The sequence below is a fragment of the Vidua macroura genome, chromosome 1 (genome assembly GCF_024509145.1).
Source record: "Vidua macroura isolate BioBank_ID:100142 chromosome 1, ASM2450914v1, whole genome shotgun sequence".
NCBI classification, from domain to species: Eukaryota; Metazoa; Chordata; class Aves; order Passeriformes; family Viduidae; genus Vidua; species Vidua macroura.
Window position 1 is genome coordinate 76,070,993 of NC_071571.1, and position 16,218 is coordinate 76,087,210.

General features: G+C 33.2%; 1 protein-coding gene across 1 annotated transcript in view; it reads left to right on the forward strand.

Annotated features, from left to right (window-relative positions):
- CDH10 (cadherin 10) overlaps positions 1 to 16,218 on the forward strand; it is a 95,409-nt gene that overhangs the window by 48,782 nt on the left and 30,409 nt on the right. The window contains exon 3 of the mRNA XM_053983635.1: positions 12,595 to 12,889. Within this exon, the coding sequence (XP_053839610.1) occupies positions 12,595 to 12,889 (295 nt within the window). The remainder of the gene's footprint in view (positions 1 to 12,594; positions 12,890 to 16,218) is intronic.

Consider the following 16,218-nt stretch of genomic DNA (forward strand, 5'->3'; position numbering starts at 1 on the left):
CCTTTTAAATATCCTGTATACAAAGATAGCAAGGAAGATCTGGGAGTAATACTGTGGAAAAATTGGTGACTTGCAACAAAATACCCATGAGGGAAAGAATTCTAAGAAGTTAAAAGTTGATGTTTACCCTTTTAAAATGTCTTCCTGATAGAAGGTTTTCCTTATATTTTTGAGTGGTTTTGTCTTTGGAGATAATTAAAATAAACTGAAGCAAAAAGACCGTAATGGTAAGTTCTTCCAAAGTTTCTAATACCTTTTGTTTTGAGGCAGTAAGTATCTGAAGTCCCTGAAGACAGAGTAGGTAGGATTTGATTGCAGGAGTAAACAAACATCATTGTCCAACTCATCAGTGCTACTTTCTCAAACAGTTATTTCTGATTCCTGAGTTTCTTCAATAGCCATTTACTTCAGAGCATTAAAGGAGGACAGGACCACTAAGGGAAAAAATTACCCTTTAATTTTACAATATTTTGGTCTGTAGTAATTTTAAATATATAACCCTAGATGAGTTCCTAATCTCTTCAAGCCTGAGAACAGAAGCTGTCTTGTTTTTGTTTCAAAGATTGAATTCACAAACTACCCAAAATCTTGAAAGGCAGGTACAAAGGTACCTTACACATTTGAACACATTTCAGAGCTTAGAAAATTATTAATGAATAGTTAGGAGGCTTGGTAACCTAAAAAGGCATGCATAAACAGATTTATGCAAAGAGCTAGGTGGAAAATATGCGCTGAACAAAGAAAGATAAAGTTCTGGGATATTCATGGTATTGTAGTTTTTAAAATTAAGAAGTTGCAAAGATTGCTGCCTGCACTCAGATGACTGGGCATGCAAAATTTGAGTGGGAAAAGACTGCATATTTGCAAGAACATGTAACAGCTGAAGAAAACCTTGGTGCTCAACAGCAATTCTGATCATCTGTTCTCCTTATCAAGCTTGTAGAAAAGCTTTTCTTCTTCATATTGGCTGTGCCTTTCATCTGTTTCCTAGATCTGTGGTCTAAAGTCCAGTCATGCTATCTGGATTTATTGTCATACACACAATGCAAACCTACACCAAATTAATTTTCTGGTGACATTTTTATTTAGGCAGAAGTGTATATGCTCTTCCTGCCTCTGAAATTGTATTCCTTCAGTCCTGCCTTTGCTTTCAACTTGCCTAAGTATGTATCTCAAAGCAGCTGAGGGGGAAGACATAAGCAAATTAAGCTTACTCTTGTTGTAAAGTTAGGAGTAATCATACTGTCCTTCACTGCCAATGTTTTGGTAATCTGAGGGTTTTTTTTGAGGTTCTGGGTGGTTTTTTTGGTAGGTTTTTTTTGGTGGGTTTGTTTTTTTTTTTTTTTTTGGTTGGGTTTTTTTGAGGATGTTTGTACTTTCTTAATAATTCTCAAGCAAATGACATTTATTAACACAACAGGAAACAGAGGCTGGAATGATAATTTGGAATATATATGGGTAAAACTGGTGGCAAAAACAAGCATGAAGACAAACAAACAGAAACCCACAAAAAAAACCTACTTTGTAGAAAAGTTTGGAAGACTGCATGATGCATTAGAGATGATAATATGGGATACATTGTCTCTTCCACACTCAAGAACAGCTGAGAAAAGATACAACTACTCTTTCCGACCATTTGGTTTACAAACTGGTTTATGTTACAAAAGTGCTTTTCTTGGTTTTATTCCTAAAATGTTTTAATAGTTTTCTCAGTAATTATATGTAATTTAGAGGTACATATGTTACAATATAGGAATTAATAGAATAAATTACACTTGATATGCAGACTACATGAAGTAGTAACACAGATTTCTTCTTTCTATATTAAGAACTCCATCTTCTAATGACATTTGCATATCCATTTTGATATATGACATTTGTTGTGAAGTAGGCATAAATTCAAATTGCTGAGTATCCATGCTGATGATTATAAATTCCATTTTAAATGGTATTTTTACGAATTAGAAATATTTAAGAAATATTATTTTAGAGTGAATATAATAATTAACAACTATTACTACCTAGACAAGCTGGGATAGAAATTGTCTATCTTAATACTAAACTATTAAAATGGCATTGATATTTTAAGTTTTGGCAGTGGGAAGATTGATTAATGCAACTCTGTAAGAGGTGAAGTAAATGGGGGAAGAAAAAGAGAGTTCTATTTTTTAAATTTTGTTTTAACGAGTAGGAATTTAAAGAAATGTCATGAAAATCCATTTTGAGAAAGGAAACAGGAAAGATAGATAGAGTAAGGCAGTGTTCCAAGCCATGTTACTAAAATTTAAGAAAAGTTTTAATGAAGTGAAGGTACTTGTAAAAAGTTAAATTAATGAGGCAAGTAGAATATATGAGTTTCAGGAGAGGCCACTTGGGTAGACCTATACAGCAAATAAATACATCTATGAGGAGACAAGAAAAAACATAACTTTTGTTAATTTATATATTTTTTTAAAATTTAAATCTTTTACAGAACACTCCATTCCTCTTATATATTTAAAATACCTGTCACTTGTAAGAACTACTATGCAGAAATACAGCTGCATTTTTGCTACTGAAGATGCCATAGAGGACTTAGAAATACCTGTAGCAATCAGCATCATGTCTTAGGTAATTCAAAAAGGATAATGAGACTGCTATATAAATAATACAATTGGAATATAAGGAAACTGCTTAATTACCTATTTAGTTAGGTCAGGTTATGTGACAGACCATTCTCTATGTGTCAGGAGTGGCATGTTGTCTACGAAAAGCCGAGTAAAATAAATGGAATAGCTAGAGGACTGCTGATGGCTGTGACACTGGAAAGAGCTGCATAGGATTAATCAAGGCTTGTCATTTAAGAATAATGGAAGAGATTTCAGTAATACTGATGTATTTCCTAGGAAAGGATAATGACATGCTGTAGAAAACAAAGTCATTAAAAGAATACAGAATACTATTTCAAGTGCCATGTAAAAGTCTGTGTATCATAAAAGAGAATTAAAAAGTTTACTAGGGATAATTTAGAATTCTTTTTACTATCAAAAGAAGAAAGTAGGAGCACATAATACACAAGGCAAGAGCTAAAGCTTCATGGAAATGAACTAATTCTAGGGAAAAAAGGAGAATGTAAAGGATTTCTTTTGTTTTATAGACAAAACATAAAACCCCACATGAAGAAAATTAAACACCAGCAGCATAACTAATGTAGTGTACTTTATTTGTAATTAGGAAAACAGAGATTAAGTAAAGGGTGCTTTTGATGTCTTACAAATGTCAGCAAATGTCACAGAAGCTTTATGGAAATACTGGCTAGGCCTATCAGCTGATTACCAGAGTTCACATAAGTTAGAAAGAATTTTTTTATCAGTGAGGTAGTACACAAAACACTTTTTTTGAAACCAGCAATTAACATTGCAAGGGAGAATAATTACTATGGAATACAGTTCTTAATTTGTATCACTAAAGATCATGATGGTCTTTTTGTCCCCAGTAAAAGTATTTGAGGAATAGAGTTCACTGGTGCTGATGATGCTGTCTTTTTGTATACACCATAAATGCAATTCTCTGTATGATTTGTGCCAAGATTTACACCCAAATCTGGTTATTTTGCTATGTTGCACTCTGATAGTGGAATAAAATATGCTACTTTGGTATAAAAAGTTTTAATTGTAATTATAGCTGCGTACACAGCTAGTACAGCTAGCTGTGTAAATTTCATTAATTTCATCATTAAATTTCATTATGTGATTGTAATTCCCTACATAATTGAGGTGCCTACAAGGTGTCTACAAGGAACCATTGTGGATAAATCCCCAAATGGTCTCCAGGAACCCAGCATTTTAGGATTTCACTCTTAAATGCCTGTATAGTAAAGCATGAGGTACAGGTAATAAACACTATGAGTTAAAGACCTGCATATAGCTGCAGTACTCTGATTTTGTTGTGAATATGGATATTTGGTGGAATGACTTGCTTGACTGAAGCATTGAAATGGAGGGGGACAGGCGCTTTAGGAAGGATGGGAAGGGAAGACAAAGAGAGGGAGTTGCCCTTTATGTGACAGAGCAGCTAGAGCACATGAAGCTCTGCTTGGGGGTGGGAGAGAAGCCAATGGGGAGTTTATGGATTAGGATTAAAGGGAGGACAAGCAAAGGTGACATTATAATGGGTGCTTGCTATATGCCATTTGACCAAGAACAAGTGGATGAAAATCTCTAGAAACAGATAGAAGTGGCCTCACATTCACAGCAGGCCGAGAGAGGAGATCTTTCCTCTCTGCTCAACAATGGGAAGGCCATGCCTGGAGTGCCGTATCCAGTTCTAGGCATCCCAGCACAAGAGATGGTCACATTGGAGAGAGTACAGCAAAGAATGCTTATGGCACTGGAGCATCTCACATATGAGGAAAGGCTGAGAGAGAAGCAGCTCTTTGCACCAGAGAGAAGGCTCGAGGAGATCTTTCCAATGTACACAAACACCTGAGGAGAGGGTACAAAGAGAGCAGAGCCAGGCTCTTTTCTAAGATGCCCAGTGACAAGACCAGAGGCAATGGGCACAAACCAAAAAGCAAGAGGTTCCTCTGAACATCAGGAAATACTTTTGTCCTGTGAGGGTAATAGCACTGGCACAATCCTTCTGCAATGTAATTTTCTGTTAATGATTTAAATTACAACTTCTTTATTTAGTAACTGCTATGTACATAGGATTTTTCTTGATAATAGTGTTCCCTAGAATAACAGATTTCATAATTTACTAAAAGAAGAGACAAACTTGATGGAAAAATAAAAATATGAGTTGCATTTAAGAGTTTATGCATATTCCACCTCTCTTCTACCACTGCTCCTCATTTTAATGCCTTACCTACCTGTTTAGGGTTATAAGATTTCTTTCCTGGATATATAGCCCTACTGATTTCACTGTGATATAAATGAGGTCAGGATTGATACAGGACATCTTTATCCCTCATTGTTTTAATTGCTATGATTAAATATAGTATCAATTCAGACTCATCAGAAGTCTTCTGAAACATATGAAAAAATATATCAGCTCTGCCTTTCTCTCTCTTCCCTTCCTTGGGATTGAATTTAACAATAACACTCTATTATTGTGGACATCACTGTTTTGGAGATTATTAAAATGGTTTTTATTCCTTAATTCTGATATACAGTCTCCACTTAATTTGACATTTTCCACTTCCTGGGTTGACAGACATTATTACTCATTTCTTTGTGATAAATACAGAGTATACATGAAGAGAAAAAACATGTATCACAAAGGTCGAAAACCTTCAAAGATCTTACCAATTGACATGTGACAATGATTTCAGACGGAAACAAAGACAATCTTGTGTAACATGTTTTTAAATGGCCTCCAGCAGTAGGCAAAATAAACCAAGCATCAATATTTTAGATGTGTTCTGCTTTTGTTTTAAAAATGTAGTTTATATGTATAGTGCAAATTATACATTAGGATATATAAAAACTAACTGTTTCAATGGTTATTTTTTTAATAACTAGGCTACTTTAGGAAAACATATTTGAGCATATATATAATAAAATAATTTTTGTTTACAAATAACCCCATACCTACAATTAGTTTTACAATCACTCTTTTGTGATTAATGCAGAGAGCATAGGAATAAGTGGTGACTTTTCCTTTAGAAAAACCTCAAACTAAACAAACAAACCCCTAAGTTTTAAAATACATGAAGCTATTGTGAATTCAGTGAAAGAAAAGTATGTGCTTTTTTAGCATATTTACCTTCCTAGGCTGTTGGCTGATTCTTGGTGGAATAGAGAGATTGTTCTGGAAACTACTTATTCCTTTATACAATATTTAGCAGTGATTTTTATTTTAGTCAAAAACCAGGCAAAAAACACAGCACATAAAAACCATGGATATTAAAAAATCTCCAACCAAGTCTGAGGAAAATCTTACCAGATATTTTTTCATTCTGAGACCACAGGATAGTGTACAGAGACTACTCGTAGAAGTAGGAATGTAGGCTTGTGCCATATCGATTTCAGTAGGAGGAGAGACAAACAATGTTTCTTTGTTCAGTCCTGCATTTTAATGAATGGGGTCCTGAACAACTGCCATGGTCAGGACTTTTTTCTTCTCTTTAACACAAGAATTCCCTTCTGCTTACTCATACCCAGACATGCATTGGAGGTGCCAGGAAGTAAGGGCACTTCAAGTCTACTGGCACTTCTCTGCTTTCTGTCTTCACCTGATGTACAGATTTTATTTATTACATGAAAATTGGAAGACAATATACACATATTGGCTTATGCAAGAACTTTTTGGTGTATGAAATTCAGTTAGTCTCTCATCTTAGCTCAGTGACTGTGTGTCTTTTGGAGTGGAAGCTACAACAACCTCATGAAGCTGAAACTTTCTTGTTCTAACTCTCTGAACAAGCTAAAAACCTTGGCTTGAGGAGGGAGATTGGGTAGTGGCATATTGACTTAGTGCATCTATGAAAGACTTTTTGCTGCTGCTCATATGATGTGTTAAAAAAAAAAAAATCTAGCCTTTCTCACCTAAAGTCCTAAAATATTTTGTCAGTGAAAGGACTATTTACCTTCTTCAGACCTGACTCTTCCCTTAAAAATAATATACAGTAAGAGAAAAAAAATACAAATCTAGTGATGAAAAAACATGATTGTTGTATGGTTATTTTCTAGAAATTGAGAATCTTCATTATTATATCAGTAATGAAAATTGTAGGGAGCTATGAAAATTATAATCCTATCTATGTGATAGATAGTATTTCACTCAGGGATGTGGAAAGAAATGCTAAAAAAAGTATATTAATTTTAATTTATGTCTTACATTTAAAAATATTATTAAGAACAAACAAAAATTTTGGACATGAAGGAACTACTGTGAAATTTATCAATAAAAATGGTGGAAAATATTTTTATCTTTCCTTTTGATAATGAATCAAGTTAAGCAAACACAGGCTGAAAACAGTCTGCATTGCAGACTGGAGTTTTTCATTTCCATTTCCTGCAAAAGAATTTCAGAGTACTCCTCATCTTTACATTACTTGTTGTGCTTCCACTTTAGTTTGCTCATCCCTTATCTTTCCTACTCTCACAAAGCATTCTTTTTGAAATCTATTTTTTTCCTTTCTCCCCATCTCCTCTTAAATAATACACGATAGCACAGTCCTGGCGAACTGACAATATAACTGAGTCTGAAAATTTAATGTGCGACATGTCTAAATAAAACCTAGTGCAAATTACAGAATCACTGAAAAGAGTTGCCTAAAATATTACCTTTTGGATAAATTTAAATAAGTGAACTTCTTTGGTGAGTTAAATGTGCCTTAAAGCCATGACTGTTACATCTGTCAACTTTGAGAACACCGTACAGGATATGAGCTGGTCTAAAAATCTTTAACAGTAAATGCAGCTAATGTTAAACAACTGCATCATTTAATAGCTCAGTTCATGATATTTAAAATAAATAACTCCATTGTGGGAATTCTGTATCAATTATTTTCTGCTGACTTCATGTCAAATCTGCCCACTGTTGTGATTATGTTTAGAGACACAATCATTATTGTTCAATTAAGTATCCAGACAAGTTGCTAATATTAAATGTGCACTAGAACACTGAATGAAATGGCAAATGCTTCTATGGTGTATTTTGGCTTTACATTGCTAATATAATTACTTAGAAAAAAGCTAATAGGTTACAATTTGCCCTGAAATTTATCCTCAGATTTAGGAGACACTCTGGATTATTTGTATAAAATCTAAAACATAGAGTAATCCAAGTGTGTACTGGAGTCTTATTGTTCCTATGATACTAAGATTAAATTGAAATATTGACACACTGCCGAAGAAAGTAGCAAAAAAATTGCTGCATTATAAAATTAAAAATGAATACTATAAAGTAAGAGAGTGAGTCCATTTAGTAAGTTAATATTAAAATAGTCTGTCATTTTGCAAAGACTACAGAAACTTTAAACTGTATTGGAAAGAGTCCTATACATTATAGTATATTAAATTAAGATTAAAAATAACTTGAACTGCATTAATGCCTACAGTAAGTTTTCTAACTAGAGGGAAGTTTCTTAATACACCCATATCTGGTGTCTAGTTATTTGAATACCAATCACTGAAAAATCATAGAGAGACTTCTGAATCAGAAATTCAAATAGAAATATGTGTGACAAATCTTAAAGTCTTTATCTCTCATTGTCATAAATCATTTCGAATTCCAGAAGTAGCTTGCATGATAAAATAGATCTGACTAGTCCAATCTTCTCTCTGGTTTGCACAGTAGCATCTTGCTGCTTTTTGGTGAAAATAAGATTAACACTTTGTATTCTATTAGAAAAAAAAGTCCACCTACTTTATACTCATTTTGGGAGATTTCAGAATTACATGGATTTCATGGGAGAATATGGAGAGAAATCTGAAAATCCTGAGTGGACAGGTTTGATTTGAATCATTGGATGTTAATTAACACTGATTTCTTGTGCTGGAACTTTTGAAGTAGATTTATTATGTTGTTCAACTCAAGTCTTCTGAAAGTATTTTTACAATGGTCTTTTACAGATCTAAAAAGTTATTGAGCTGAATTTGATTTGGGCATCTTTTCATGAGATCATTTTATTTATGGTTGCATCTACTCTAAAGAAGGATGTAACATGTGCATTAATTCTGTGTTTTTTCCCACAATTGAAGAAAAAGTAAATCTGTCTCTTAAAACCTGATTTTTTCTCCATCTTGGATTGGTAATTCAGTTTCACTTTTAAATATTCACATAACAATCCATTTTGTGGCCCTCTGTAAATATTATCTTCTGTTTAACAAGATCTTCCTTTTTTATTTATATGAAATCCTTCTGGATTAAAAAAATTGTTCAACCAATTTAGATAGAAGATATGCAAAAATGTCTTTCACGGTAATTGCAATTAGTGTATGATGAAACAGGGCTATATAAAATAATTCCAACTGACATTTTTTTTCCTATAAAGTGAGGAAAAATATGCATAAAATATGTATACCAATGCAGCTGAAAAGGGAAGTGTTTCTGTGAAAGAACAGCAAGAAATTCACTGAAACAGGAATTTGCAAAATATCAGTGACAGATATGAAAACAAAACCACATCTTCACAGCTGATCATTTTGTGCGATTAAATTGCTAAATGAAACAGATGCCTTTCCATTTCTCAGCTTGGCTGACATGAATCACAGATGCCCATTAGCTAAAATAACTATAGGAAACACTTTCTGCTAAAAGTAGCAGAAAAATATTTTGCAGAACTTTTTTTAGTACTTGAGTAAAATGAAAAAAAATTTGCAGCACTGATTGACAAACTGCTCACGCATTACAGAGTTGGGTAATGATTCGTCATACAGGGCTGTGAAGCACTTTGGGCAGTCTTTAGTCACCTGGATTTCTCTAGTAACATCTAGATTGAATTAAGAACTGAAAAATAAAATGGGAGGTATTCTCTTTTGTTATTTAACTATACTACACATTTTCACCCCTTGAATTATGTCTGGAAGACTTGCTCATTTTATCTATAGTTTTGTGTTTCCTGATCACTCAAAAAGACCTGAAAGGTTATTCTGAATTTGAACTTATTCTACCATAACTCTGGACTCTTATGTATATACATATAATTTAAATTGGATTACCAAACCAAAGGCATTATTAATTTTTTTTTTTTTTTTTAGAGAACATAGTGTTATAGCTTAAAGTGTTCTTTTAACTATGTAGGTTTGTATTCCTTTTATGTTACTGTGAAGTGCAACTCTCAGCTCCCTAGAAGTCTTTATGTGGATGTCTCAAAGTCCTATATTCAATTCCCTTTCCAGACTTTTGGCCAATATATGTGTGGGGGGAAACAAACAAACAAACAAACAAAAAATCCCCAAACCACACAAACAAAAAGAACCACACAAGTAGGAAGTCTGAATTTGGCAGAGGTAATATATTAATAATTTTGTGGGCATAAAAACCATTTTCCAATTACCTTACTAAGATTCACACATAGCTACAGGAGAGGCAATGGAAAATCATCAACAATAATAGTACCTTACGTATTAGACAAATAACTATGTTAAAAGATCTTTACATGCTAAATTGGATCTAAATATACTTGTCCAAAAGTTTCATATTTTTTAGTGCAGGGCCTTTCTTAGTTTTCTGATTTAGTTTTCTTCACCACACTGTTCAGGCTTCAAGTGCCAGGCAATATTTTAAGGCACCAGAATATAATTTTTTGGACTGCTAAATTAATTTACAAGTTCCTGGCATAGTTTTGCTAAATATCACTTTCCAAAACAATTTCCATGCATCATTTGTATGTTAAATTTGGCCAGACACTCTTGCTGGGTACTGGTTGCATGGAGTTACTCTATTCTGGAGATAATGTATTAGAATGGATTTTTGCCAAGATGCTTACTGGTTTCTGAGTCAAAGAACAGGCATTGCAGCATCAATACACTATTCTAAACTTTTGCAAGAATTAACAATACCACACCTGGGTTTGGAAGGCATCTGGGAAAACTGCAATGTGCCCATTTAAAGATCCCTCTCAAACAGGACTTTATTTTATATTTCTTTCACAGGTCTGATGAAGAGCAGCCTCTTACCATGCTCTTCATCATTCTGCTATGAAAATATTTCATAGAGTGGTCATGGACCAGCAGTGAGTTCCTAGGGCTAACATTTTTTTGAAGTGAAATTATATTCTAGGAAGACATGGAGAAGAAAACACTCAAGGACTACTTACACTAGATGACATTTTAAAATGGAACACAGCTTGGAAGATACTGTTGAGTCCCTTAAAAAGAAGGGTTAAAGGCTTAATTGGAGGTGTGAAAGGTCCCAGTTTTTGTGGGCCATTGGGGAGAAGCACGAGGGATTAAAGTTCAGTTTAAAAATTCATTCCTCAACAGAGTTGTGAGAATGGCTTGCATCCTTCAGTTCTTCATCAAGAGAAACAGAAGGAAAAGAAAGAAAAATATTTATTTGCAAAGGATTTTTCATAACATCTACGTTCCTACTCTTTATGTTTGGTGGAGTTTCCTGGTTTTTATATCTGCTGTAGAATGAAAAGAAACAGTAAGAAAATACTCACTTTGTATTACATGCACGTGTGTAGTGTAAGCAAAGTTTAATAGGTCTAAATACTTTCATGTAGAAAATCAAAGTTCTGAACATGATAGTATTCAAATTTCTACGATGAAAGCTTTGATCCAAGATGCCTGGTGAGTTTTGTCTGTTCCCCATATATCAAGTCTGGGGGGAAATATTCAGTGTTTGAAACTTTTTCACAACATAGAAATTTACTGTTTGACTTTGGCTTATCCCACCAGTCCACTCTGTATGTTTGGTTTCACCACAAAAGACAAGGAAAGACACATTCAAAACCATAATAATTAAATATTTTTACTTCTAATACTTAAAACAGATGCTATGGAAGACAATACAAGGGCATCATAGATGAAAAAAAGAAATATTTTCATGGCTGCATAGCAAGGGGGATATTTATACTGTGCTACATATATAACATTTTTCATTATCTGAAATGTAGACTTAAATTAACAAAAGCTCTTCACATGACTGAATCTTACTGCAGATCTAATCAATGCTGTTATTATGTGTGTAAATAACTATTTTTAGAAAGAAAAAAATGCACCAGTTCTTAAAGTGGAATATTCTGATATTTCTTGGGTGTGGTTTAAAAAAATACATTTGCACTTCATTTTTGTAATAAGAGCTTCTACTTTATTTGATTTTTCTGCTGAACTCAAAAGTAAGTTTACTAAAAAAAATATATTTCATGGTGAAAATAAATCTGAGTGCCAGATTATTTCAGTTAATTATGGAATCAATGAGATTGGAAGGACCTTTCCACCAAGGTGTTTAGAGAAATTATGCTAAATGAAGACAAAAAATCAAATGAGCCATCATCCACACTGCTTTACTGAACAGCAAAGCATAATTGAATAATTTTTCATATAAAGACAGTGAGGACTGCAAGTTATATATGTGAAGTTAAGCTTTATACAACTTAAATAATGGGTGTTAAATCAATACTTAATAAATTTGTGTGGTTTTCCTTTAGTCTATTTACAATAGTTGATGGAGTACAAGTGATAATGACTTAAAATGAAATGTTCCCCAATTTGGGAGAAATATAAATAATATTAAATTAAATTAAAAAAAAAAAAATCATGAAACCAGTGGTTCTGCTTTCCTTAATTTTCTTGTATTTAGCCATGTTCTTTATCTGTTTAATGAATTTACAACTAGCACAGCAGTTGTGAATTTTTAATAGGATCTCTTCAAGGAAAGAAAAGGTCAGTATTAACATAAAAATCTTCTTTAAGAATGTAGTGCAGAGGTTTCTTAGCAGAGAACAGGTGTTGCTGCAAAAGCAAAATCTTCCAGAACAGCCAAGTTGAAAGATTCTTGGAGCTAAGTTAGGAAACTGGCTGTGAATACAATTACTTTCTTAATTTCTTATCAACCACATATGTTTCATATAGAATAACTTAAAATATAATCATGATGTTTAAAAACAACCATTCTTTTCATTGCTTCTAAACAAAATACTGTCTTCTTCCATTTCAGCTTCATTCTGACCAGGATAAGGGAGATGGATCCCTCAAATACATTTTGTCAGGAGATGGGGCTGGTACTCTTTTTATAATTGATGAGAAAACAGGAGATATTCATGCAACTCGGAGAATTGACAGGGAAGAAAAAGCCTTTTACACCCTGCGTGCCCAAGCTATCAATAGAAGAACGTTGAGACCAGTGGAACCTGAATCTGAGTTTGTCATCAAAATCCATGACATCAATGACAATGAACCAACATTTCCAGAAGAAGTTTACACTGCTAGTGTTCCTGAAATGTCAGTAGTAGGTGAGTTCTCTGTACTAAGGCACAAATGCCTTTTCTTCATTACTTGACAAATTATTTTCCCATCTTTTCAAAAGTCAGTCATGTGCAGAATTATACCTGATGAATTAAGTATTTTTCATTTTGACATATTTGTTCAAATACTGAAATGGCATTCAGAACCAGATTTTTATGATCTAAGATCTGTTTCTACTTGGAATATCCAAATTATTGGCTTTACAGCTCTTTGGAATATAAATATTACAGACAGTAGGCAATGATGAATCATTCTCCTCCTTAGGAACTGTTAGAATAAGATGACTAAATTACCGTATTGAAAGATTAAATTTTTTTTCTTTCATTTTCAATGGAAGTTCCCAGTGGTGATAAGTGGTGAATGGAGAGCTGTCTCCACTCCCTCTGTGGGTGAGGAGAATTATATATTGACTCATGTACTGTTGATGCACTGTCTGAAGGTAGATACCCTCTTTATTTTCTTTTCTGCCACTTTTTTACTGTATAGACAAATCCTCTTGTGCTTTCACTTCTTCCCTTAACTACATCCACAAATGACACCTTCATGAATATTAAACAGCTGTTTAAGTTACTCTTTCTTCTTTGCAATGTATTTTCAGTTCCTATCTTAACTACAAAGTTGTGGCCTGGATCATGCCAGCTGGTGAATTTTATAACCAATAACATTTTATATGAGCTATTAATGATATTAGTGCATAAATGTCCTTAGGAATAATTTTGAAAAACTTAAAGATAGAAAAAGTTTCTTTTAAAAATTATATTAATTTATTCATTGTATAATTGTAGCTACCATAATATTAAATTCTAAAAATTCAGAAAACAAGCAATACTTTCAATATAATTTTAGGCTATTATTACCATTTTAATCACTTCCACTGCCTGAATAGGTCAAACAGGTGTTTTAGATGACTAAATTAGCCTGTTGAGATAACAAGTTTTTTGTTTTATATATACAGGTATTGATGATTTAGTATTTACTTTCCTGGACCTTGGAAAATGCTAAAAGAGGAAAAAAAAAAAAAAAAAAAAGCATAAATATTGAAAGAGAATGGCCTCAGCAAATCTGTGCAGCAATGTATGGAAGCATAATGCTAATAGTTTTCTATTCTTAATATTTCAATCCACTTTCAGTTTGTGATTGAATCAGTTTTTAAAATTCCAGCATTCAGCAAGTGGTTTTTATTGTAAAGGAATATAAATCTTAAAGAAAGATAAAGAAATCTGACAGATGATTGTGTAGGCCTGTACTGAAATTTCATCAAATCAGCCCACATAAAGAGGAGAAATGAAAAATCTTCCACCTTTACTGTTCCAAAATCTATCAAAATGTAATGCAAATTAACTAATGTACTGGTCAGTTTTTTCTTAAAGATATACAGTTTTAGGCAGAGCATCTTGGAAGTGCATCCTGAAAGAACATTTCTAGAGCATTTTCTTGAGAAGCACATGGCAAGGTTACAGTAGGGTTGAAAAAGTATATCTCAGAGTTTCCACTTTATTTCTTGTGTTCTTTCTATAAATTCCAAAATGCATTGTTTAAAACATGATTGGAAAGATATAAGAAAATTACTTAGTGTTTTCATTAAATATTATGCTATTATATAATACTAAGTTATAAGTTATTTGTTTCTTCATTTCATTAGTTTCAATCCCATAAATAACATTTTTTTTTCTTTAAGTGTTCTCAAACATTCACAGTATTATTTCAATGCTTCTAAAGTATTCAGATTGCAAGTTTTCAGTGTATCTGTACAGTTGTACATAGATCATAAAATTTTGAAACTGCAAAATGTCAGCATTAAAACAAAAAAAAAAGGAGAGATAAGATGATAAGAAAAATATTTAGAAAGCAATAATTTATAGAAAAACAAAGAACAACAAAAAAAACAGATTTGGTGAACTTAGTGTGTTAACCTTGTATCTTACGTAAATAGCTGTGCTGAAACAAATGGACTTCATTTTGCCAATAAAATTATGATAATTAAGAGAATTATAACTCAGTTCAAATCTGTCATGTTCCTGGATTTTATAAATGCAATCATTCAGCTGCTAGAGTGACTGACTGATTACCTGATAGGTAGCATTTTCTTTTAGCTTCATTACTTTTAGCTTTATGTCTGGTCCCTATAGGTATATATTCATCTGTGGTCCGTGAATGATGTGATTTTATAAAGTATTCATCAACATTGATTCATTTCTTCATAACGCTAATTTAATTCTCCAACTTAAAAAAATCTACTCAGTAATCTGAAAACTAAAAGCTAAACAAGGAAAGGGAAAAATCTTCTAAAAGCATAAACTGCATAAAACTTTTGAGAAAAATATAATTAATAGAAATTGTGAAGACATTATGCTAAAAATCTTTATCTTTTGGTACCACAACAATATATTATCACATCATTATTACAAAATATTTTTAAATTAGTATTTTTTCTGGCATCATGCAATTCAAGCATTTTTAGTACAGCAACTTCCATGAGAAATTTATGAAAAAAGGAACAATTGCATTTTTTATTACAATTACACTTCCCCATTCAAAGGGAAATACAAAGAAATTCCTACATTTCTCTATTTTTCTCTCTCTGGATTTTTTTTTTTTTTTTTTTTTTTTAAGTTATAGTATTGTGAACAGCCCATTACCTGCCCAGTACTGTTGGCCATGGGCTAAGAAATTGTTAGGCTTGATGTAAGGAATGCAGATAGAAATTGCAGTCTTGGATGTAATCGCACATTCCGTTGAATGTCCCCTGTAGCAGTCACTTATGTGAGAATGTAGAAACAGTTAATCTTTCTATAAATGTCTGCAAACATTAAGAGGAGTTTTGATATAAATATTTTCACAGTGGTAGGTACCAGAAAGAGAAACTATGAAGCCAAATTACTATGGCCCTTACCTGAGTACAAATTAATTATATGGTTCTATAAAAAGTGTGGTACTATCAGGACTGTAATATTTTCATTATCTAACACAGGATAGTCAACATGGTGTGGCACTATGCTGTATATTGGGAGTCTGAGAAAGAGAGATACTGCTACTGAAAGGGAGATACTGAGAAAGAGGGAACCACACCCTGCCTTTCTGGGTTAGACCTGCCAAGCAGACAGAACACCATGTGAAGGATTCCCTGTCCTCACTCTGTTCCACTTCACTGAATGCAGTGACTTCAGCGATAGGGGAGAACAGTGACAAGTTCCTACCAAGCCCTGCAGGTGCATCTGTTCCATGACTACCTTGCTGTCACAGGCGCCCTTGAAGGAGAGGTGCTGATCTCCCCTCTCTGCTGATTTGCAAGAGGAAATTGAATGGAACTGTGTCA